At 37.6% G+C, this 26760-nt stretch overlaps 1 protein-coding gene across 2 annotated transcripts in view; it reads left to right on the top strand.

Moving 5' to 3' along the window:
- The window catches only part of LOC124599639 (peroxisomal acyl-coenzyme A oxidase 3), a 187754-nt gene that overhangs the window by 144681 nt on the left and 16313 nt on the right, over window positions 1-26760 (top strand). For both annotated transcript variants that reach the window (XM_047136093.1, XM_047136094.1), the window contains exons 4-9: window positions 3896-4051; window positions 13265-13412; window positions 16761-16935; window positions 17113-17228; window positions 23818-23981; window positions 25091-25213. In XM_047136093.1, the coding sequence (XP_046992049.1) occupies window positions 3896-4051; window positions 13265-13412; window positions 16761-16935; window positions 17113-17228; window positions 23818-23981; window positions 25091-25213 (882 nt within the window). The remainder of the gene's footprint in view (window positions 1-3895; window positions 4052-13264; window positions 13413-16760; window positions 16936-17112; window positions 17229-23817; window positions 23982-25090; window positions 25214-26760) is intronic.

The following is a 26760-nucleotide window of genomic DNA, read 5'->3' as shown; positions in this document are numbered from 1 at the left end:
TTGCCTGCTTCATTTACTGCATTTTTATATTTTCTCCTTTCATCAATTAAATTCAATATTTCTTCTGTTACCCAAGGATTGCTACTAGCCTTCGTCTTTTTACCTACTTGATCCTCTGCTGCCTTCACTACTTCATCTCTCAGAGCTACCCATTCTTCTTCTACTGTATTTCTTTCCTCCATTCCTGTCAATTGTTCCCTTATGCTCTCCCTCAAACTCTCTACAACTTCTGGTTTAGTCCTTAATTTACCACCTTTCTGCAGTTTCTTCAGTTTTAATCTACAGTTCATAACCAATAGATTGTGGTCAGAGTCCACATCTGCCCCTGGAAATGCCTTGCAATTTAAAACCTGGTTCCTAAATCTCTGTCTTACCATTATATAATCTATCTGATAACTTTTAGTATCTCCAGGGCTCTTCCACATATACAACCTTCTTTCATGATTCTTGAACCAAGTGTTAGCTATGATTAATTTATGCTCTGTGCAAAATTCTACCAGACGGCTTCCTCTTTCATTTCTTACCCCCAATCCATATTCACCTACTACGTCTCCTTCTCTCCCATTTCCTACTCTCGAATTCCAGTCACCCATGACTATTAAGTTTTCGTCTCCCTTCACTACCTGAATAATTTCTTTTATCTCATCGTACATTTCATCAATTTCTTCATCATCTGCAGAGCTAGTTGACATATAAACTTGTACTAATGTAGTAGGCGTGGGCTTCGTGTCTATCTTCCAAAGGAATTAACAGTTTTGTCAAAAGTATTGTTTGCGTAACTATGTATGTAAACTTCATGATTTAAACAAATAATTCAGCTTAACCCTTTTAGTAGAAGAAATTGTTAAAAAGACAGAATTTTGTGATGTATTTGATTAATTTAATGAGTTTAGTTTTAATTGTAATATTTGTAAATTAAATGTCGAACAGTGTGAAGTGCCTATTATTGTGATTATAAAAGGGCCCAATTTTTGGTCACGAGTCAGTCAGTCCACAGCTGAGTTTCAGGTGAGGAACCTGTGTTGATTGGAACAACAAGAACGTATCAGCTTAAACAGTGAAATAAGTGTTACAACAATAGGCCATGTGTTAAAGCAGTAACAGTGTCTGTTCCATACATACTTTTCTATTCTTCAAGAACTGTGAACTTCATGGTTAGGTTTTTACAGCTCGTAGATGTTCAATAGCAAACTGTTGTAGCAGTATGTGGATGTTCGCCTGCTAACTATTAATGAGGCTTATGGAAAGTTAAATGATAGTGCATTGGGCATATAACTGTGTAATATTTGGGGGGTTTTGAACAGTGAAGGTAAAAGACTGTGTAACGCAACTCTCCAACGGTCAGCTACATCATTTACAGTAGACAGTAGTTGCATTTCCACAACCCATTTTTCAGCCAGAGCAGCAGCACAATATGTCAACACCGAGAATAATCAACAAAGAAATAAAGAAAGCAGGGTGAGCACTGGCACAACCGTGTAAGGGTTTTGGGAGCAATTTCCACAGTGCAGTGCAAGGCAAACCTTAAATCACTTAATGAAAGCATGTCTTCCCATCCAAATTTCATATTATCAGGTTTTTTCTGAGTATGCCGAAATAATAGCTTCCCAGTTAGCAGTCATATATGAGTGCTTGCTCAATAAAAGATCTGTACCTTAAGACTGGAAAGTTGCACTGGTCCCATAGTACTCAAGAAAGGAAATAGGAGTAATCCAGTGAATTGTAGACGCAGATTACTAACATCAGTTTGCAGCAGGGTCGTAGAAAATACATGTGTTCAAACCTTATGAATTAATCACAAGAAAATGATCTACTGACAAAGTCTTTTATGGATTCAGAAAAAAGTGCTATCAAAAGGGAATCTCAAATTGATTCAGTATTTTTAGATTTTCAAAAAACTTTTGACACTGTTCCTCACAAGCAACTTCAAATCAAATTGCGTGCCTGTGAGTATTGTGTCAGTTGTGTGACTGGATTCATGATTTTCTGTCAGAAAGGTCACAGTAATTTAATAACTAATGGAAAGTCATTGAGTAAAACAGAAGTGATAAGTGGCATTCCACAAGGCAGTGTTGTAGGCCCTTTGCTGTTTCTGATCTGTATAAATGTTTTAGGAGACATTCTGAGCAGCTGTCCTAAATTTTTCAGAGTTGATGCTGTCATTTCGCTTTTAGTAAAGTAATCAGAAGATCAAAAGCAATTGATTTAGACAAGATATCTGTATGACATGAAAAACCTGCCCAGATGGCTTCACTGTAAAAGTGCCAGTTTCGGGACAAGGTGGTGCGTCGGTCCTGGTTCGAATCTACACACCAGATTAACAAAAAGAGTCGATGTGCCAGCCAGCCAGCATGTGGTTTTTAGGTGGTTGTCTTGATCCCACTAGGTGAATGCCAGGATAGCTCCTAAGTCTCACAACAGATACACAATTCCCAAACACATAGAAAATTTTCAATCTTTTTCACATGAATAACACTGCACACAGGCAGTTGGGGTACACTATAATGTCCTGGGAGGAGATTGAAGGGGGTTCTGACAAAAAAATTATGTTGCCACCTTTTAAATTAAACATGCCAAATCCATAAATAAGCATGCCGACCCTGCACCGATGTGGGACAAAGGCACAATAAAAAGAAGAAGAACCGTATGCTGTGGAAAGCGACAATTTACCCTAAATAATGAAAACTGTGAGGTCATTCACATCAGTACTCAAAGGTATCCATTCAATTTCCGTTGCAAAATAAATTACAGAAATCAGAAGGCTGTCAATTTCACTAAATACCTAGGGATGGCAATTATGAACATCTTAAATTTGAACCATCACATATGAAGTTTTGTGGGAAGGGTGAACCAGAGATTGCATTTTATTGCCAGAACATTTAGAAAATGTGAGAGATCCACTAAAGATACTGTCTACACTTTGCTTGTCTAATCTTTGTTAGTGTGCTGCTGTGCAATATGGAATCCTTACTATGTAGGTTTGTCAGAGGAAATCAAAAAAGTTGAAAGAAAGGCAGCTCATGTTGTATTATCACAAAATAGAGGAGCGAGTGTAATGGATACGATGGACGAGTTGTAGTGGCAGTCATTAAAATAAAGGCATTTTTCATTGCAGCCAGATCTTTTCACAAAATCTCAAACAACAATGTTTTCCTCCAAATCCGAAAATATTTTATTAATGCCTGACATAGGGGAAAATGATCATTATAATAAAATAAGAGAAATCAGAGCTTGCATGGAAATATTTAAGTGTTCATTTTTTCAACATACTGCTAGAAACTGAAACAGTAGAGAAGTTGTGTGAAAGTGGTTCGATGAACGCCCTGTTAGGCTCTTTCTGAAGAAAATCAGTTGTTTTATTTAGGCTTGTTTGAAGGAGAGGAAGGGGGGGGGGGGGGAGGGGTGGAAGAGAAAAACGTAACAGAAACCCCTTAGCTCTCAGCTAGTTCATCATACAATCGCATGTTAGTAACATACTGCGTACTGAGGACAGGAATGGTGACAGATTTCTGGGTACGTTTTTACATTTTCATTATATTGTATGCTTTCATTTTGTCGCAGTGATTGAGAAGGTTAGAGAGAGAGAGAGAGAGAGAGAGAGAGAGAGAGAGAGAGAGAGTTGGAAGAAGGTTCACACTGAGCAAATTTCAGGCAATTTCCATCAGATTAGTGTCCTTACCATTTGTGGCTCAAGTGGGATAAATTACAATAGTTTAGACAGATGAGCAATGAGTGGGAGATGGGGAGTTCTTTCTTCGTAAATATTAGTAATAATAAAATTGTATGACTGTACATGCAGGATTGTAATATAGTCTACAAAGTGCAAATTATGAAAGCTAGCTTCCCACAGTTTTTTTGTGTTGTATTTATAATTGGATGATTTTTTATTTTTCAGACTCGATCTATCATGACAATCAATGAAGCAACAGCAGCTTTAAGTACTGATTTATCTGTGAAATTTGCCGCAGGAGTTGCACTCTGCTCAAACACCATATTAACACTGGGGACCGAAAGACACCTTCATTTCTTCAAAGCAGTTTGGAATGGTGAGGTATGATTCATTTTATATGCTAATTATCTATCGTATAGAAAATATTATGTGTGGAGTAATTAAAGTCAAGGTTTACTTTCAGCTGATGGATGAAATGTGGAGACATTTGTCAGTATCCTTAAAGAAGTACCTATTCAGATGTAAATGCTCACAGGCCACATAGGGAGAGTCACATTGTGTATTGTGGTTTGTAACATTTCTCGTATGGTGTTGATGAGGCTATGAAACCTGTAGCATTATATCTATTCGTAAGAAAAATAATTTTTGAAAGCTATCTGAGAATATTGTTGTCACTAAGTGCAGAAATTTACAGCTACAAGATTGTGCAGTGCAAATGCACAAAATTTGGCAGTAAAATGCACATGTTCGCAAATCAAAATGTGTTGTGTCACTGACGTCTTTTAATGTTCTGAATGCCAGGTGACACATTAAATAAACTATCTCAGTATTACCAAAAATAAATCCTCTTAAATTATATTGATTTGGATTTTGATCCAAAGAGTTAGAAAGATTGAGGCTACTGGAACTGTGCACAATTTTTTGCGTTAATTGCTTTTTCCTTGCTTAGTTTTTCCATATTCAAACTAGAAAGTATTGTGCTTGGTTTCTTTACTTGAGACAAAGACCTTCATTACACATTTGTGTCCTGCACAAATGAGTAACAGTTATTTTCTTTGTTGTAATTCCTTTTGAAATTCAAACCCTGAACCAATATGAAAGACAAACATTCATTTTAGGACCAAAATATTGGGAAAGTTCATTTAGTAGGCACAATTTTAAATGAGAGCAAAGAAGTTTGTACAGTGTTAAAGATTTGGGTTATCAGTGAGGAACAGGGTGCTAAGAAAACTGTGTGATGTTACCACCTCTGTAAATAAATTGAGTGATAAAGAGACATAGGGAGATGTAGAGATCGAACTGCACAGCCCTTTAGATACCACTAACTCGTAGGAGGTATACTGTATGAACAGCCTCTAACAGCACTGCAATATGTAGGTGAAAAGCAATGTCAAACAATGTAGCTCAAGCTCGTAATACTACAGTAAGCTATACTGACAAGACCTTGCCCACACTCAACTACATAATCTGTGTGACTTGAAGTAATCACCTTACGAACACAACAATGTCACATAAGATTTGATGTTCAGCTTCTCTTGCTATAAATCCCACTACAGCTCGTTACGACAACACTATGTGCAAAAGGATCGACACACTAACACTTTTTGTGCTATGATAGGTTCAGTGGCAGCTACCTGGATATTAATTATGACAACACCTCTGGCTACCAGGATTCACTGAGTCCGAAAGATAAACTGCCACCAATGCTAGTATAAGTCAGCAGAAAAATATTAAATTCAAGAGTTTACAGTTAGCAGGAATGATGTATTTACCTTACCAAAAACAGCAACCTGTAGTGAAGCTTACTCTGTGTACTCTGACAACACAACTAAACACTTTCTTGACAGTGTAGGTACCAGAAATGACAGCTTTCATTTACAACTGATGAATACTTCTTATAGATCCATTGCCTCTTGTAGTTGCTCCTCCTTTAAAGCTTCAATGAATAATCGTATATACAAGCAATCATTGTGAACGTTGTAAATTTTTATGTAAATTGGAGAATACATTCAAAAGGCAAAGATATAATTTAATATTGTTTATCTTTTTTTTGTCAATCAACGATAACCTCTATAAGTAGGACCTTGCCACACCAATTTCCTTAACTCTATTGAAATTTTATCATATTAAACCATGTCATCAATCTCAACCTTTCAGATTTAATTGTAATAACTTTTCATTTATAATTAACCGGTTTTCAATAAAATGTAAACTTGCTGTTCCTGTCTAAATAAAGATTAATTACCTTTCTTTTCATTGCAAGCTATTAACCAAACAATACTATTCCTTCTCTTTAATTTCTTTGAATGTTGCTTTTACCAATATTCCAGTCTGTTACTTTATTGGCCTTTAGATTTACTTTGTCATGAAAAGATATATTCAAGATAAGAGTTTGGTTGTTTACAGGTACAAGTCAGTATTTTATTTTACGAATGCGGGTGCTCTATTCCAAACCCCAAAAAGCGGAAATTCAATAAAAAGAAGTGAAACAAAAAACCTAAATATCACTGCCACTTTTCAGCTATATGAACTTAAAATAATCAAACAAAACTCAACAGTTGAGGCGTTTTCTTCTGCAACCTACTAATCTTTAAAACTCAAAACCCAGCCCTCAATGATATCTTTTAGGGAAAATTTGTGTGTTCTCTAATAAATGGTTCTTGATTTGTCATTTACGAGCTATCAAATTCTCAGCAAAATTCCAAGTGTTTCTCAATGAATAACTATTACATAGGACAACCATTTTTCTTAATGTAGACTACACATTCAGTGCATACAACGAGATTTCTGGAGTTTACTATGTTACGATGCTCACGCTGAAGTCATACAATAAATCCTAACCAAATATTGCTAAGCCACTATTCCTCAGTGCTTGTGTACACTTGCACAACCACAATAATGCAATACAGTGCTACTATCCCTTAGCGTGTGCTTTAATCCTCAACCACAAAATAACCAAACAACTATATGTGAACACGTCTCTTTACATACACCAGCCAACGGAAAATCTCCCAAAAATATTGAAATATGGTTTGCCTACAAATGCGTGGCTATTAGGCAGCACAATGCACCATTAATAGTACATAAGAGAAACTAATCTCGCACTTCAATAAATTAGAGCTTTTCCTATACCTGGCGAGTCTATACTCTGCCAAAATTGCTGAAATAATCATTTTCTTCCCAAACTGATAATCTTCTCAAAATACCTTTCTAAATGATTTAGAACTGCTTTGAAAACACTTGAGTTCTATCCCCATTGCAGACTAATACATGTATCATATGTGTGAGCCAATCTCATCATACTCGTGAGATGATCTCTCTCGAGGCTCAGTACTCGGATACTACTATTGAGATTTTAAAAGGACAAACCAAGAACCATTCTATGTGAACAAACGTATCATGATAATTCTCTCTTTAACAATAAATGTTTTTTCTCAGCAGTCGCCGGCAAATGTTCGTTGCGGCCAGCTGCATCGTGGTTGTTATCTTTGTCGCATGCTGCGATTCAGCAATCAGCTGGGCCTAGCAGACTCGCTAACTTGACACGGCACAGCTTTTCTTGATGATCAGGTGTCACTTATTTATAACATTTTAACACAAAAATATAAGAAAACTGTATAATCAACTTGACAAACTCTTCATTCTTGTAGCACATAAAAATCGAAAATAAGTTGAGGCGATACAGACAAGTGATGCACTTTTTTCAGACTGAAGATGGTTTGATGCATTACAAGATGTAGCAGAGAATGGTATGAGGATTAGGCAGGGTATAGGGATAGATAGAGGGTAAGAAATAAGGGTTAGGTAACTGGTTTGTGGCCATCTGAGTAGGAGGGGACCAAGTAAAACGGTTTGTGGGTGTTGGGGCTGCAGATCAATGAGGACAAGTATTCTTGCCCCTGATTCCAGTTGCAGAAATGCCATCAATGAATCTTGGCTATATGATATGATTTTTTATGTTTGTTGCCAAGCAAACAGTCCTGTAAGTTTCAGTGAACAGATTTATACAGACATATGAGGAGGCCATGCAAATGTCCATGGATTTATCTTAGATTTGTTTGTAGATCTGCCATTTGCAGAGGAAGATACCAGTATTTGTGTTGATATTAACAAACTTCACTGTCATTGTCTCATGCAGGAGAAGAAAGTTTATCAGTTAGTTAGATGCTTAACTTCTTGCCCTCTTTCTTTTATTTTAGATTTCTTGGTTAAGTGTGTTCTGCCCCATCCGGCCACTGAAGCCCTAACCATTCCACTGCTATGTGCTGGGCATGCCACAGTGCTGTAGAAGCACAGTGCATGTGTGCATTTTAGTCCTGAATGATTTTATTTGCCATGAATTGTCAGCACCGATTGTAGAGCAAAAAACCAGTTGAATTAATTGTTGTTTTCTAATTATTTATAAGTCTCAATGCTTATTTATGAAGTTATCTTGGTGGAGCACACTCTTTCAGAATATTTGACACAAAGGTCAACCCCAGAGTCGATGCACATGTATCTTTAAACATAACCTGTCTTATTTAACCCACTCATTTCCTCATGGCTACTTCTCTTTGCTGTTGTTGATGGAATGATGCCTGTTCACTCTTCGTATTTCAGGCTGTCAAGAAGATTTTAAATACTGTTACATATCTTTTACATACGGTCACTCATGCAATTCTTACAATATTGTGATTGATATTTTATTTTGACTGCTGAAGCCATGGCTGCAGTTGTGCAGTCATCAATAGGTGGCAGGAGGAGTGAAATGCTTATTACACCTGCAGCTGCATTTAATACTGGGGACACTCCAATGCATAGGCAGGTTGTCTCACTGGTAGCAGCCATGAAACAATTTCCTTGAAATTAATTACTTTGCTCACAATAATGAGGGGGGCTAAAGAAGTATTTGACTATGGTAACAATTAAACACAGAATCTGTGCATAAATACAATCCCCCACATGCGATAGTTTGAAAAAATATGAAGTGGCATGATCAAATAGGCTCAGTCATAGTAGAGAAGGTAGTAGGCTTCGCTTCATTGGGAGGATACGGTGAAAATGCAGTCACAAAATACTTGTACAATCCACCCCAGATTATTGCACAGCTGTGTGGTACTCAAACCAAGTAAGACTAGCAGAGGATGTTGAAGTCAGCACAAATGGTCACTGGTTTGATTGACCGTAGGAGAGCATCATGGGGATGCTGAAAAACCTGAATCAACAGGCTCTTGAAGATAGATAGTAACCATTCCACAGAAGCCTACATACAAAGTTCAGAGAGCTACTTTTTAAGTGAGAAGGGTTGCCATATGTTCTGAAAATCAGGGAGATCAGGAAATTTCAAACCTGTCTGGGAAATATCAGGGAAATTTGAAAAAAAAAAAAAAAACCACTGGAAATATCTCTTTTTTTGTCTCAGTAAATGAAACGGTTTATTTACTGAGACGTTTTGCATCGTCAGTGAGCTGAGCGCATGCGCTGCCTCCCTACTTGCTCGTTACTACTGCATCTCCCCTTCCTACCACTCCCTTCTGCTCCCAGTCAGTGCTGCCACCACTTGTCACTGCTAGCTTAATAGCTGTGGATGAGAGGCAGGGAGGTGTGAAGAGTGGTTTGTTTGGATCTGATTCTCATACAGTGGTTGCAGTGGCTGGAGACGGCGGTTGCAGGTGCATGATTCATGTCTGAGTGATTGTCCTCATTATTCTTGATTCTCAATATTAGCACAAGTTATCTGTAGCATGGATTGATCGCCGCAGTTCTATTTCAACAACATGCTGTCTGTGACTTCTGTATAGCTAACAACACTAGTGGATTTCCGTGACAGGCCAAAATCACAGGCTATTTCTGTGGGTATTCCTAACAGATTGGGCCTTCCAATCTGAAGCCCTTCGTTTCCCACTAATGTGTAGGTCCTGCCCATCAGATCTAGTTTCACCGACCTGCCCACAGGCTGGATCTGTTTGTGTGTGGTGTAATGCAGCCGATTTTTATGATTTGTCCATGGACCCAGGAGTGCAGTGCTTCTCGACTTGTCAGAGGTGTTGCAATGTGTGGTGTTTTAGAGACATTTTATTTATTCTAGTACATTTTGGCACTATGAAAGTAGTTTATATATTAGAAAGTATAGACAATAAGAAGAAGAAAATTGTGGCAGTCGTTGGCAGTTTGTATGCTGTGTATTCAAATATTTTGTGAAAGAAAAATCACAAAATACCTGTAAAGTAATAGATGTGACACAGTGGGTAATAACCATCAATAATGAACATTGTAGAACCAACATTTTATTGGCGGTCACATATATTGTTGCTCTACACAACTCTTCCCTGCCTTATACACTTCTTACAAGAGGCCTATTTTTTCTGATGTTATTTCTGAAATCAGTGAAGATATTTTGAATCTGTTTTATGACTCCACAGAAATGCGAATTCCATCACCAAATGTGTTTTGTTTTATTGAAATAAAATAACATCAATGGTCTTAATGAAACATATACCATTTGGCTTGCTTTTTCCATCTAAAAACAGTTCATTACAAATGATGCTGATGTTAGTACTTAAGATTTTTGCCCACGTTAGGAAACGCTGTTACAAGTTTTATTTACATATTTCCTCATTTGGCACTATTGTTTCTTTCATCGTAGCTGCAGTGACGGATTGTCAACTTACGTCTTTACTTACCCTTGAGTCTTCAAAATTTGTTAAGGGAAAATATTAAAAGAAGATTTACAGTGTGCACAGAGGCTTTTAACCACTCATTCTTAAGACTGTCCATACACACGTGGAACAACAAGCAGCCCAGTCAAATTCCAGTCAGAGCTAGCTGCTGGTGATAGCTGTCATGTGTACATGAGGTATGCGTGCTTTTGTGTGTGTGTGTGTGTGTGTGTGTGTCTTTTCTTTGCTGAAGAAGGCTTTAGCTGAAAATTATTATGTGTAACAGCCTTTTTGTTGATTCTGTCTGTAACTGAGTGGGTCATCTTTACTGCAAGTAGCAATCTGATATTGTTAATAAGTTGAGAATAGGTATTATATTAACATTTTCAGGACAATACTTCATGTCAGCAAAACTGTTTGTAATTTTGATTAGTCAGAATAAGTTAAAAATAAAATTTTCTCAAGGAACCTCTTAGAAAAATGGGGGGGGGGGGGGGGGGGCGGCGGCAACTTATATTCATGGTTGTCTTATACTCGGGTAAATATCGTATTTCATATGAAAGCTTTGTCCATTCTTCTTCAATAATCCCTGTTGTTGGGGCACTTTTCTATGAGCAGCGAGCTGCACAACCATGGAAGGAAATAGCACATTATTACTGGATGGGTATAGCACCTCCCATTAATTGGCTAACTCGTATAAAAACTGATTCCTATGAAAGACAGGAGGACAATTGCCATTCACTATAAAGATGACACATTGTAAAGACTGTTGATATTTGAGCCTGGACATTCCATTGTTTAAATACAGAAGGACGCCTTTTGTTTATCAAGGTTTCGTCGCTCATATATGCTACAGTTTATTCCCAGTTTCATTAAGCAATCAAATGTAAATCTCATTAACATTTCAAATTATTTAAAAGTAAAAGAGACAACTCACCAAGGGCAGAAGTGCTGCACCATTGATAGGCACACAAACAAATAAATGTTAACATATCTTAAAACTGAAAATATATGGCTATATATTTGTAATTGTGTAGGTAATTCAGTATAAATGCTTGTAATTATGTATATAATTAAGTATAAATATCTGTGACTGAGCATGTAATAAAGTATGCCAAACATATGTTAAAACTTGTATGTTTAACGTCTTTCAATGTATAAGCCATAAAGCCTATTCAGTTATGTTAATGGTCAATAACAAATATAAAGATGAACATAAGTTATGGAGCTTGGCTAGCTTGTGAAAGGCATTTCCTTTTTCTAGCTGTAGGAAGAATGCACGCACGCTCTCACACACACACACACACACACACACACACACACACACACACACTCTTCCTATGGCTAGACAAAGGAAGTGCATTGCAAAAGCTGATGAAGCTCCGTACCTTTTGTTTGAGTTCCTATCAACAATGCAATGCTTTTGCCTTTCAGTGAGTTGTCTTTCTTACTCGTAAATAATTCATAATTTTAAACCAGACCTTTCCGTACATCATTAACATTTCAGCTATCGACAGTGGCAGTATGTGATGTGCTGTGAATATGCCGTTTTGCAGACACCAAAGCATTGTGCAACTTGGCATTTTTCGCTTTTAAAAATCATTGCCACAGATAAAAGTAACAGTAACTGAGGGAAAACTTTCTAGTACATACATTTACTTTTAATTTAGGATGTTATTCACTAGTACGTTTCTAAATGACCAGAATAGTGTATAATTGCATATAAATATATTCCATTGATGTGAATTACTAATTTTAGCATACAGGGAAAATTGTTCAGATTGAAAGAACATACAGAAAATTTATGATAGTAAGAACTTAATCTATCACAACATATAAAATTATATAATTGGAGTACTGCAGTAAATAAAAGTTAACTTGCCTAAAATGTGTGTGTTATGGAGGGGAACATCGGTTTCAAAGAGATAGCTGGTGAATGGTGAATTCTAAATTCCATATAGCATGAATACATTTCAATCAGAATGGCAGCAGCAAGAATTTTTGTTCATTCTTGGAGGCAGACTTCAGTGTATTGTCAACCAATGAAGACTTTTAAGTTAACTAACACAGAGATGAAACTGATGCTAATAGTGCATTCCCAAGATGAAAGATGATATCCATGAAATTGTTAAATGGCTGATTAAAGCAAGTGTACGAATCTGCTCCCAGACTGTAAAACATTTCTGCTAGTGAAAGTAGTTCTGGTGCATTAATATGTTCTGATTCTACGTCATCCTCCCTACAGCATTACCGTGGCCATCCAAACTCCTTTTTCTCTTTCCTACTATGTTCCAACTTGACATAGCATAATTTCAGTACTGCTACAAAAACATTGCACTGTTAATGTGTGTACTCTTGACAGAGCCCACAGTTAATAGCCACTAAAGGAGTTGTGATACATAGCAGAACTGGTGCTAGCAGATGACAAATACTTCATATTGTTCTTTTGAAAATCGCTGAATTTGTGTAAACATACTGCTAATTAAACAAATTTTCTAGTGTTATTGTTGTTTTCCAAATGTACCTTCTGATTTCTGTAGCGAGGCAAGGAAAACGGAAGCTTGTGGACGAGGACTCAGTGATGGCTTGAATCATAGAGCCATCTGTAGCACAAAGCTAGTGAATGCATACAAAATCTAAAGAATTTTTTAAATTTTATTTCTATGATTACATTGCAGTTGTTTGCATAATACTCATTCTCTCTGTCTTTGCCATGGTTTTTCATTTTGTTTTGTCATTTCTAATGAATATTGCTTCCATAAGATGGAGGTGTGTGTGTGTGTGTGAGTGTGTGTGTGTGTGTGTGTGTGTGTGTGTGTGCGCGCATGTTTCTGCAATGTAACTTCTATTAACTGTTATTGTCATCTTATCAATAACACCGTACTGAAATATTAATGTTAAATAAGTAAAAAAAATTGTTTCCCTTCGTTTCTATGCTTCATTGTCTGTCCAACAGATTTTGAGCTGCCTTGCATTGACAGAGGTTGAACATGGAAGCAATACAAAGAAAATGAGGACAACTGCAACATATGATCCTTCCACTCAAGAATTTATAATTCATACCCCTGATTTTCGTGCAGCAAAGTGCTGGGCTGGAAATTTAGGTAAGAAAGAATTGCCTGATTTCTGTCTACACATTCTTCATTACTTAAGAATTCATAATTCAATGTATCACATGAGCTAACTGGAAAGTAAACTGTTTAGGGTAAAATAAAATAGTGGAATTGTTAAAGAAAATTTTTTACTAAATGGACTACTTTGTATTATATTTCTGCATAATCGCTATTCAGATTTAAGCATTTATCATAGGTCTCAGTTAATTGACAATTTCCGTTTGTGTTAAAGTCTGCTGTCAGACACACCAGCCAGACTCTTATACTGCCGTAAGCTTCTTTGTCACAATCAAGGCCACTTTTCCATGTCCGTAAAGTACAGTGGAAGTTACAGGGCTTCAAGTTTAGCTGGATATTCCAAAACATCTTTCTTCACCTGACAATAGTTTGCCAGGCTGAGATTGTTGTCCATAAATGTAGTAAAAATAGTTCATAAATGGTATCAGTTACTTCGGCTGGCTTGTCTTGGTTTTTATATTAAAAGCAGGTTGATTCTGGTTTATTGATGAGATTTTATGACCTCAATCACAGACTATTGTTTGGTCTCCGCATTGGCACACAATTGTATTCAGAAAGCCTGTTTCTCCTGTACCGTAATGGAAAAGAGATTATAGAGAACCAGTAATCTGTTGAGTTTTATGGTTCTTGGACAGTTTTGGATTCCAACTAGCACAGAACTTGGGGCACTATAGACTTATGCTAAATACTGAAGGAATTTGTCTGTTTTCATTAATTTTCTCAACCTAATTGTTGTTGATTACAGAGGGTCAGCTATGGCATTTTGGTTTCTACACATGTTTTATGACAGATAATTGTCAACAACATAGAAGTGTTTTGCTACTAAAATTCATATCTCACATTTGACAGAATTTTCAGCAGTGCTCATTTTGAAGAGAGGCTGTAGGCAAACGAAAAACAGTATGACCTTTCTACTGCTGTAGCTCCAAGTCACTAATCTTCTGCATGAGTCTTTATAGTAACTGTTCCATTTACTTCACTACTTCCTATATACCTGAAAATGATGATTACTCTCTGGGTAGTCCTCGTATGAGAAAAAGTTTTGAAACTTTATGTCGTAAGTAATAGGGGAACAAACCTAGGTTTCAACTCGTTGTGCAGGTTGAAAAGCTGTACAGTTTACATTTTTAATGTTAAATACAATGTTAATTAATCACAGAGATCGAAGTATGACACTGTTAAACCCCTCTATAAGAAGGATGATGGGAGATTCGTCAATAACTGCTGACCTGTTTCTCTACTGACACCATTTTCCAAAATTTTTGAGAAGGTCATGTATCCCACATGAGCAACAGTAAGGCCACCAATAAAATGCAGTTTGGATCTCAGAAGAGTTGCTCAACTGAGAATGCCATTTTCACATTTAGTCACCAGATTTTACAACAAAATGGCACTGTCTGTCTAACATACAACAAGCAGAATTTGTTGTGTTTGCAGATAACACTAGTTTTGTAATCAATCAAAACATACATATAGCAACTGAAGAAATGGTAAATAAAGTTCATAAAGGTATTATTGAGTGGTTTTCTGTGAATGGCCTAATATCAGTTTCAAAAATACACAACATATTCTGCTCTGCACATTTAGAGATGCTACACCAATGTGTGTAACACAGGATGAAGAAATCAGTGGAAACATCAAAAATTTTTGGTGTCCACATTAACGAGAATTTAAATGGGAGAAAACACTTTTTGGAACTCCTAAAACAACTTTGTTCAGCCACATTTGCACTTCAAATCATTGGAAATTTGGGGAGAGACAAATCTGTAAGCTGACATGCTCTGCATATTTTCATTCCATAATGTCATGTGAAACAATGTTTTAGGATAATTCAGCTTTAAGAAAGAAAGTGTTCATTGCTCAAAAACATTGCCATAAGAATCACATGTGGTCATCTTGCAGACACCTGTTTAAGGAGTTAAGCATTTTGACTACTGCTTCATGGTAAATTGTTCCTTTTGAACTGCAGCTACTTACAACAAACTTTTTGCTGTCCACAACATCCTAATCCATCGCTATGCAACTCCCAATCCCAACCCCACTGCCTTGCCTCAGGGATCATATTTCTGTGGAAGACGCATGTGCAAGACCTGCCCAGCTCACCCACCCAGCACTTTATATGAAAGCAGCCGTGTCACATAAAAGCCGTTGCTGCAGTCATTGTTCAGCTTTTTATATTGGTATGACTACCTGCCAGCTGTCCACCAGGATGAATGGCCACTGCCAAACTATGACCAAGAGCAGAGTGGACCAACCTGTGGTACAACATGCAGGTGCACACAACATGCTTAATTGAAATGGCTGCTTTACCCTGACCATTGGGATCCTCCCCCACCAGCACCAGCTTTTCTGAACTGTGCAGGTGGTAATCATTATCCTCACAATACATCCTCCACTCCTGAAATCATACTATCCTCAACCTATGGTAACATACTGTCTTCACACTATCTACCCAACTGTTTTGACCTATCATCTTCTCACAATTCATGTCCCTTCACCCTCATTGTGCACTGCTCTCTGCCAGTGCACCCACCATTGGTCTCTTGTCCTTCCCTGCTACTCTACTATCAGCCCCCCTCCCCACCACCACCACCACAGCCTCCCAACTCTGCTCTTGGCAGCCTTGTCCTGCCATTTCTAGTCCTTGCGTGCTCTACCCGCAGAACTGATTCCTCTTCCCCCACCTGCATCCTGCTAGCTGTTCCCTTCCACTCCCCACTCCAAGTTGTTGCTCCCATTTGATGCATTTCAGTTGCATTCTGGTTGGAGCAGCAGCTGGAGATAGTGCTCATGTGTGTGTGAGGTGTGCTCACATGAGTGAATGTGTGTGTGTTTTCCTTTTCTGAAGAAGACTTTGGCCTATGCTCATATGTAGCAGTATTTTTGTTGTGCCTGTGTAGAGCTCAACACGTCATCTCCATGGGGAGTAGCACTTTACACTTTTAATTAATATTGTTGATATTACAATGCAGACTTTCCATTGTGCGAGACTGCTGGAAGGAATGAATGAAAGCCTGAGCTACTTTGTATAACTAATTTGCCAAGCATGAGAAACAGTAATAATATGATGGAACATAATAGTTACACAGGTTAACACACAAGTAATTTTTGATAGTTGTTTACTTTAGGCTGATCTTCCTTTGATTATTGAAGCTCTCATGTTTATATGGCACAATATTATCAGAGCTGTATTAAAATGTAAGAAGTCTCTTGTGTAAAATTTCCTTTCACTATTTTGGATTCATTTCTGAAATTGTTAAAGCTGTAGTGTTTTAAACTCGTGCGTGTTCTGATTATGACCTTTTTATATTGCGAACACAGGAAAGACATGCACGCATGCAGTCCTATTTGCACAACTTGTCACTGCTGATGGTGTCTGCCATGGTCTTCATGCTTTCATGGTGCCCATCCGGAATCCCAAGACACTGATGCCATACACAGGCATCATAGTTGGTGACATGGGAGAGAAGATTGGTCTCAATGGAATTGATAATGGGTAGGTTGCCGGAAGCCCTCCAGACCACACTCACATTCAGGGGCTCTGTAATATGATTCTTGTTAAATTGTAGATCTGAAGCTTCTATACCTGTCCAGATCAGATTTTTGTTGATTCATTGCATTTTGATTCATTTAAATAATATTTTCCCTAATCTGTCAATCATACCCTTTCTAGGTTCATCATTTTCCAGAATTACAGAATTCCAAGAGAAAATCTACTAAACAGAGTTAGTGATGTAACACCAGAAGGAGAGTATGAAACGTTTTTCACAAACCCACAGCAACTATTAGGTGAGGTTCAACTGTTTTCATCTTCAAGTGCTCTCCTGCAAACTACAGAGGGATGTAATGAGTTTATTCAATAATTGTGCAAGCAGGTAACTGGCTAATCTGATAATGTTAAATTTCACAAAAAAAGTAATTACCTATTTGCTAAGTAGTCAGTTTGATTTCCACTGCAGCCTAATGAAGTCAAGTTAGGAAATTTGCTTAAAATTAAATAAACTGTTCACAAATTATCATAACAGGTTATGTTCTACAAAAAATATTGTGGTTTCATATTTAGCTGCAGTGGTCTCTATATTACTTGGTCTTTTATTGTTACATAATTGAATTCGTGTTAGTTTTTCGCTGTGTACAGTTTCTTCCACCATTTTGCTTTAGTTTATAAAACTTTTTTAATCCTATAAAACCTGAATTATGTTAGGCTAGTAACTTTTAACAGAATTACATTACATTTATGTGTAAATCCCAGATGTTTTCTTTTTCATTGAGACAAAAGGAGCAATGAAGCAAGATCAGGACTGAAACTTCCTGGCAGATTAAAACTGTGTGCCCGACCAAGACTCGAACTCGGGACCTTTGCCTTTCGCAGGCAAGTGCTCTACCATCTGAGCTACCGAAGCATGACTCACGCCCGGTACTCACAGCTTTACTTCTGCCAGTATCTCGTCTCCTACCTTCCAAACTTTGCAGAAGCTCCTTTCTTTCAGGAGTGCTAGTTCTGCAAAGTTCGCAGAAGAGCTTCTGTAAAGTTTGGAAGGTAGGAGACGAGATACTGGCAGAAGTAAAGCTGTGAGTACCGGGCATGAGTCGTGCTTCGGTAGCTCAGATGGTAGAGCACTTGCCCGCGAAAGGCAAAGGTCCCGAGTTCGAGTCTCGGTCGGACACACAGTTTTAATCTGCCAGGAAGTTTCATATCAGCGCACACTCTGCTGCAGAGTGAAAATCTCATTCTGGAAAGATCAGGACTGCTTTCTTTACTGAAATTTCCTTTCTGGGTTTTAAACTGTGATATCCTTGTGGCAGTTTAGTTATCATATTCGTCAGTTTTTTGTTTCCCATGGTCCACATTTCTTGTTTGCTTAAACTGAAATATTAGCTAAAAACAAAATTTTGAAATGTGTTCTAATCTGCAGAAAAATAAACATTTTCAGTCTTAATGACTTTGTCACATAAGAAATGTCAGGAAGCAATATGTTTCAGTGGTGGGTGTCTTCAGTGGCTGTCAGATGGCCTGACTGATATCCATTGCTATTGAGGATGAAAGATAGGGAAGTGGTGTGTTCCATAGGTTGTAGCTGTTAAGCTAATTACTGGCTGTGCAAGCTTACATTAACTATATATGTTTCACAAAGTATGACGTGTTTTGAAATTATTTCCATCTTCAGAAATCCAACTGCAAAGGTGGCACAAGGACAAGCATTACTAGATGTGTGCATAACAAGAGAGACTGTGATAATGTGTTGCTTTTGGTAGCTTGGTAGTCATATTCATCAGTTTTAATTTTTTTCCTGTGGTCCACATTTTTTTGTGGAACTTGTGTTCCATCTGTGATGTCCTCCTCACCAATGGTACATTAAAGCTTAAGAGATGTCTCCAATTTTTTTGGAAATGTTTACAATGAAATGCATAGTTCATGATTTAAAATTAAAGAATGGTGGTTACTGCTAGGTAGCCTGTCATCTCATGTTACGCACACAACTGATAACACACCTTTCCTTCTGTCACCTTTGCAATTGTATTTCTGAAGATGGAAATAATTCCAAAACACGTCACACATACATTGTGATCAATAAAGTCATTCTTTGCCTGCTGCATGACTATTATACAAGCTATCCAGCTTAACTACAGATCTAGGCAATTTTCAAGAAAGGTCACCATCCTTCCACATAACTTTATGCCACAATTTTATTATATACTTTTCTGTCACATGCCAGCACTAGTTTAGCAGAGGTGGTTTTCCTTTTATGAACTGTAACATCTGCTCTCTCTGAACTGTGTATGAGGTGCCCCTGTCAGCAGTGGTTGTTACAGTGTCAGTGTACCGGACAGAGCAAAGTGTTTGTTTAATGATTTATAATTAAAGAATGGGGGTTACTGTATAAGGAACTCTTAGGAAGCAATGAGGTTTCTGTGTTATTTTTCCAACATTTTTTGATTAAAGACCCAGATGGCTCACTGGTAAAAGGACAGATTAAGTGATTACATGATCTCTGGCATTGCATGCAGCTACTATAGCCAAATACTGACAGTCATCTCCTCATAAGTGACCACAGGTGCTCAAGAGTTGCTGTGGAAATCAACAATCTTATTATAAACAATGCAATTTCTTAATACACTCCTCAAAGAATTAGGGGAACATGACTTTGGGCATCTGCCATACTCAATTGAGCAATAATTATTGAGGACTGGGTATGTTACGAAATTATACCTTTACCTTTCACAAATGAAGTGCACAACAAAACATTATTACATCCTTGTTCATTTACATAACAAGAACTGAAATGTTTGACAGGTGCTGAAAACAAAGTGCAAACCATCATTCATTATACTGTCCTGGGTGCTTTCCGTTGGACCTGGAGAGCTTCAGTAATGTGTATGTTCTCCATGAGCCTTTATCACTGCCTTACCCATATGTGGTATGCTCCATATAAATCTGTGGAGGTCACTGTGTGGTATCCATTCACATTCTTCAGTGAGTGTTCTTGGAAAGTCTTCAGTGAACAGGAAGACCACAAACAAGTCTGTAAACCATCTCCCATAATGGTTTAGATCAGGAGTTTCCACTGACCAGTCCATTGCTTCAATATCCTGGCTTTGCAGGACAACCCTGGTGATGCCCGCCTCATGGGCCCTGGCATTATCACACATAAGAAGGAACTCGGGGCCACCAACACATGCAGCAGCCACCATGCATTCCAACAGGATCTGTATAATGTAATGCTGGACAGTAAGAGGGACTATAGAACGTGAAGACCACTCAGTCATCAGAGACACACTGAGAATCCCAGATTCATTACTATCATAAATTTGAAATGCCATCCTGGTCTTACATTTCAGCAGGACAATCCCACCCACAAATGGCTTCTTGTTTTGTGCTTGCCAAAGCCTGCCCTTGCCAGGAAGGTTGCTGTACATCTCCCCAATTGAGAATGTGTGGAGTGTTATGGGCAGGGTCCTCCAACAAGCTAGAGATTTGGACAAGTTAACTTGCCAGTTGGAAAGAATTTGTCATGATATCCCTCAGGAAGACATCCAACAACTCTTATCAGTCAGTGACAAGCCAAATAAGTGCTTGCACGAGGGCCTGAGGTGGAGCAATACATTATTGACTTCCACAGTTTGTGAAGCTTTTTCTCTTGAATAAATCATTCAATCTTTCTGTAATAGTAATCATTTGTTAGTCTGAACATCTACCAATTTCTGTCCAATTTGGATAATTCTTCCATGGTGTCTTCCCCCCTCCCCCCCCCCCCCCCCCCTTTATTACAAACACGTTTTTGTTTTTTTCGTGTTTGCTCCATTATTTTTCCCCCCTGAAATGTCATGCTTGGTCCTGCAGGTATTGTTTCTTTTCAAATGTAGATTGTTTTGGGAAGTGTTATGTCTAAGCCCTACTATGTTTGTTTTAGTTGTCATGGTGCTAGTAAATGAACGAATCCTTTCAGTATCGAAAACACAATTGGGTGTGAAAGCTTACTCTTCAGTTCTTATTGAACTAGTGTCCTGCATGTTCTTCTCTCCCCCCCCCCCCCCATATATATATATATATATATATATATATATATATATATATATATATAGCGCTGGCAGGTGGATAGACACACAAACAAACACAAACATACACACAAAATTCAAGCTTTCGCAACAAACTGTTGCCTCATCAGGAAAGAGGGAAGGAGAGGGAAAGATGAAAGGAAGTGGGTTTTAAGGGAGAGGGTAAGGAGTCATTCCAATCCCGGGAGCGGAAAGACTTACCTTAGGGGGAAAAAAGGACGGGTATACACTCGCGCGCGCCCACACACACACACACACACACACACACACACACACACATATCCATCCACACATATACAGACACAAGCAGACATTTGTCTTTAAATATGTCTGCTTGTGTCTGTATATGTTATACACACACACACTAGGAATCAAATCAGCTATTTCTGAGAGGGGCTTCACTAAACAAGCATCTTCATCTGGAGAGCGACATGTTGTCTCTGACTTAGTCACAGGCGAGACGCAAGTTTGCCCATATTCATATTAAACTAATGTGTACTGTGCACATCCCTGGTTAAAATGTATTCTAATCGGCACATGGTGGAGATGCACTTGATGTATGGACTAACAAATTGCAAAGCGTTGAAGCCAGGCATTTGTACAAAAAGTAAGACCGTTCGAAGAATACATGAATGGCTTGTGGAAAGAGGTTCTTTTGAGAAAGTTATTTCATTGTGGAAGACAAAATAATGTTAGAACACATGATTTAGATGATCGAGTACTTCATCATATTGAAGACAATAATGGCAGCTGTACCAGAGAAATAGCAGAAACTGAGGCTGTGAATCATGGGATAGTGTGAGAAGTGTTACAAGAGCGACTGATTTATCCACACTAACTTCAAAGAGAGTAAGGTCATATTGAAGCAGATTTGCCATCAAGAAAAACTTTTTATACTCAGTTACTGGGGATGTGCTGTTACTGGGGATGTGCTGTTACTGGGGATGTGCTGTTACTGGGGATGTGCTTTCAGAAATAACCCTTCTGTCTGCCATACTATCCACTGATGAAGCAAATTTCATAAGTATTGGAGTGCATACTCTCTACAACACTCATATATGGGTGAATGAGAATCCCTTTGCAGTTTCGGAAACAAGACAACAACAACAGTTTACCATTAATGTATGGGCTGGCATAATTAGAGAGAGATTAATTGGATCTTTGATTTTCTGTGAAAAACTGACTGGATCATCATACACTGAATTTTTAATGGTACAATTATATGTTTTGCTGGAAGATGTTCCACTACACTTGTGGTTCATACATGATTCAGCATCATCTCATTTTGTTCTGCAAGCAAGAACAATTGTAAATCAGCATTTCCCAATTAAATGGATAGGTCACAGGGCAACAATATTTTTGCCTGCTCAATGTCCTGATCTTGAGGGGCATTTAAAGAACATTGTGTACTAAAGATTATTGCGAATGTTGACATTGTTCGCATATATGTTCAGGAAGGATTTCAGCAGATACAACTGAGCGAGTAAGACAGGCCATGATGCAGCATTTAGAAACATGTTAGATATCCCTTCTGCCTAATTGCTGCTATTGTTCACCAGTGTGCAAAGCTTTTTTCTGAAGATTTGACAGGAGTAAGATTACAATAAACTTTACAGTTTACTTATCTTTTCTTGTAGTTGTTCTTGTCTATGGGTCGATTGTTGAAGCTGAAATTCTCACATCTTATGTTCTCACGGTTCAATTGATCTCAATAATTTTGAAGACTGTCGTTGCGGATTTTTTGTTTTTACATTAATTTACTTTGGCGCATTTTAGTATATCACACAGTCTTATGAATTTTCCCATTAACAAATCCGAAATTACATTGTTCACCAAAAATACAAAAATACGTCCGATCACATCAGAGGCGTGTTTACTACTCCCTCACTCTGCGGAAATAACAATATTCCATAGGGTTTATAATTTTTCTTGGCAAATGAATTTCTATTAAGTTTGATTATTATTTCATAAATGAATCCAGAAGTAAATATAGTAAACAGTACTAGACTGCATAATTAATAATTGAAATTTTAAGTGTGCCAAATATTTCATAATTTCAAATGTTTCTGAAAAAAAAAGGGCAATTTTAACTGTACATTCAGAGCTAGTACCATATCGATTGTAACAACGAAAATAAAGTAATTCCTTTACATAAATTTTAGCTTGTACTATAACATATTGTGTTTAAAATTACATAAAATTTTTCAGAAAAACAGCTGAGATAATATTGACTTGTTCAAAATTCCAAAAATATTACTGATATCGACTACTACTGTTGAGGAAAAGTAATGCTAGAGGAGGATGTCCCTTTACAAGAGCTGACGGTAGACATCTTGAGCATTTGATTTAGCCATCAGAAGACAACATTTTGAAAGAAAATACCTATAGACCCAAGCTGAAAATCTGAAAACAAGAAGACGTAAATATGCAACAACAAAAAAAGTGTCTGTAATTAGCAAAGTGTGCACACACACGCGCGCGCGCACACACACACACACACACACACACACACACACACACACACACACACACACGTTTTTGCTTCATTTTTAAGTTCTCTGTCCCCAAGATTAGCCACATATTAGTTATCATATTGTAATAAGATTCACTATTAATTTTGATTTTGACGTCACGAATGACCATGCTACAGCTTATGCAACGTACTGGTTGCGTTATTCTATCTTCATAGGTTGATAACAATGAAACTGATGGTGATAACTAATTTTCTGAATTATATGTTTCTAATGTTCACCACAGTAAGCTTCATTGTTTGGTGAAGCACCATCATTCAATGGAAGTTCATAGTTTTGTAATATTGCAGGTGCATCTTTAGAAAACCTGTCTGCAGGACGAGTTGGTATAATGCAAGAAAGTGCAAATACACTGTGTCACTCTGTCTGTATTGCTGTAAGATACTCGGCAATAAGAAAGCAGTTTGGCCCTGATGAAAATGAGGAACTTCCTATCCTGGAGTACCAGTTGCAGGTTTGTTTGATTCACTGCCAAATTACCTTACTCTTTAGAAAATTTGTACATTTATGTGTGGAGGTGGACAGTGAGACACATCAAGTAGAGACAGTTGTATAATAATGAAAAAGTGTATGTTTCTTGCTTAGGTAAAGCTTGTCAATATTTTCAAGGTAATCTCCAGTAGAATTACAAAGGTAAGCCATGTATGCAGAAAGAAGTTGTATGCATGGAAAGTGCTTGTCATCATATTTCAGAATGATATGAATTCTAAATTTTGCAAAGTAACTGAATGTTGGCACTTGCTGACATGTCCCTATAGTCGCTCCACTGTTCCAGAATTTATCATTAATTGTACACACAGTACGTGTGTGTGTGTGTGTGTGTGTGTGTGTGTGTGTGTGTGTGTGTGTGTGTGTGTGTGTGTGTTCGGGGAAAGGGAGGGGGGGGGGGGGGAAATCTGTGGGTGTCATAAAGCTTAAAAATGGATTTGTCTGAAATCTACCAGTGTTTTCAATCTTTCTTATGTTCCTTTCAATTCCCTAAACAAACACAGCATCCTGGAGCTTATCCAGTTGCCATCTTCACCACATCCGACTCGGGAAGTTTCGAAACCTCCAGCCTATCCACTAAATGAAAATATCATTCTGACATGTAGTAGGTGTGGATAAAAGTGACTAAAAGTGATCACTTCTAGTCTGTTTTAAAAAGTGGAAAATATTTTCAGCCCGGTGCATCCACAGAAAAACACAATGCTCTGAGTTTTTATATATAATACCTAAAAGTAAAGTTTTGAAAGGGAAGGGGAGGGGAGGGGAGGGGAGCGAGGGTGGAGGCAGGAAACTAGTATGATAGTGACTTAGAGTTATGGAAGTGCTGATGCATGCAATTTTCTTTTTCAGCAGTGGGCATTTGGACGCATGTTCAACTTATGATCAAAGGAACATTTTTGGTACTTCGTTTCTGAGAGATTATTGTTTGCTGAGTGGTGTACATTAATTTGGTTGTGTGTTATTATTCAATTACAAACACTAATTAAGACCTGAGATTATTAGTGTGTTTATAATAATTGAAAATACTTTATATAAAAAGCTCACTTACTATTTACAGACTCTGTTCTTTTTCAGCAATGGCGTTTGTTGCCCTATGTGTCGGCTGCCTGCGCCCTGAAAGTATTTGTTTCGTCTTTCACTGATCAGTATTTGGACTGTGTTGAAGAAAGTAACTCAGGAGGAAAACTTAGGAGACTTGTAAGTAACGCATACTCTAGGAGATTATAATTATGTAATTTAATGTTGCAGGAAGAGACTTCCAGAAGTGTGGAAAGATATTAAAGGATAACAAGGAAAACTGTAACTGTGAGAGGAGGAGATACCAGCCAATTCTCATGAGATATAGAATGACATATATTGTTGGAAAGTGTTGAAATTTAGGGTCTCAGACTATTAAGATTATGTCAACAGAATGTTATTTGATAGATAAAAAAAACTACTTGCCAAGTGACAGTAGGAGAACAACCCCACACAAAAATGTTTAACTTATTCAAGCTTCCAGAGCCATTGGCTCCTCCTTCCTGCAGAAGAGTTGAAGGGGAAGGAAGAGGAGTGAAGGAAAAGGACTGAACCCCTTTTCCTAAACCCCTCCAGTCCTTTTCCTTCACCTCTCTTCCTCCCCCTTCAAAAACTGTCAAAAAATGATTAATTTCATTGTTAGATTATGTTAACAGGTTGATGAGGTCATTTCCAGAGTGGACGCCAAAAGGGGGAAGACTAGCTTCTGATAATTCATGATAGATTTTTCTCAAAAATCATAGTAGGACTCATACTGTACATAATTTGAGTTCCATGTTACGGAAATTAAACATTCTGTTCAGTTTTCACTTGATAATGATAATGATAATGATGATGATGATGATGATGATGTTACTTTAAAAGATCTTGAAAACAAAGAATTGTGGAGTGTTTTCCTGCGTAAAGTGCTCCAGTATTTCCTGGGTTTCCCTGGCATGGCTGTGTTTATATAATCACTGAGAATGTATTGCAAACATAATTAATTTACAGATAGGTTGTAAGGGAGGCTGACTTATGCTGTTGTTAGCTTATACAGTTTTAGGCTTTATTACCTCCAAATTCTGTGCAGAATGCACCTTATAACTATTTGGATAATAGATTTGAAAATATGAGGTGGCTGTTTACATTGCATTTTTAAATGGTTAATCGACTGGAAATTAAGCCTGAGTGAGGTTAACTAAACTAAAAGAGTCTGGTTTTCTGTTAACTATCATAATCCTGTGAGTTCTTCTCAACAAGCTTTAGAAATTTAATCAAAGTGAGTGATGACATCAAATATATCATGAAGAGCCATTTTAACATTGCTTGCCCACGGCAAGTCTTTTGATATGGTTGATTTCAGTATGTAACTTATTAAAATAAAATAGCTGAATTTTTCAAATAGTGCAATACTGTAATTCAACAGCATCTCAGAAACAAATGTCGACAAGTCATCTGTGGGTCAGAGAAATCGTTATGGAAAAGTTTACTCTGGAGTCCTCCAGGGTTCTGTCCTTGGGCCATTGCTTTTCTCATTGTATATAAATGATATTTCATTTGTGCTTCACCCTTGTAACTACCACTTTTACACTGATGATAGCCAGTTGTACAAAAGTGCCACCCCTAAGAATGTAACTGCTGCTATGTCAGGTATTAATGATGATCTTTGTTCAGTGTCACAATGGGCACAACTCCTGGGTCTTAAAGTAAGAAGTTACAGGTCACCCTCATATCTCACTTAAAATTAA

Source organism: Schistocerca americana, chromosome 1, assembly GCF_021461395.2.
Source record: "Schistocerca americana isolate TAMUIC-IGC-003095 chromosome 1, iqSchAmer2.1, whole genome shotgun sequence".
Classification (NCBI taxonomy): domain Eukaryota; kingdom Metazoa; phylum Arthropoda; class Insecta; order Orthoptera; family Acrididae; genus Schistocerca; species Schistocerca americana.
The sequence above is the reverse complement of the archived record's forward strand: the minus strand, read 5'-3'. Positions and strand labels throughout refer to the sequence as shown.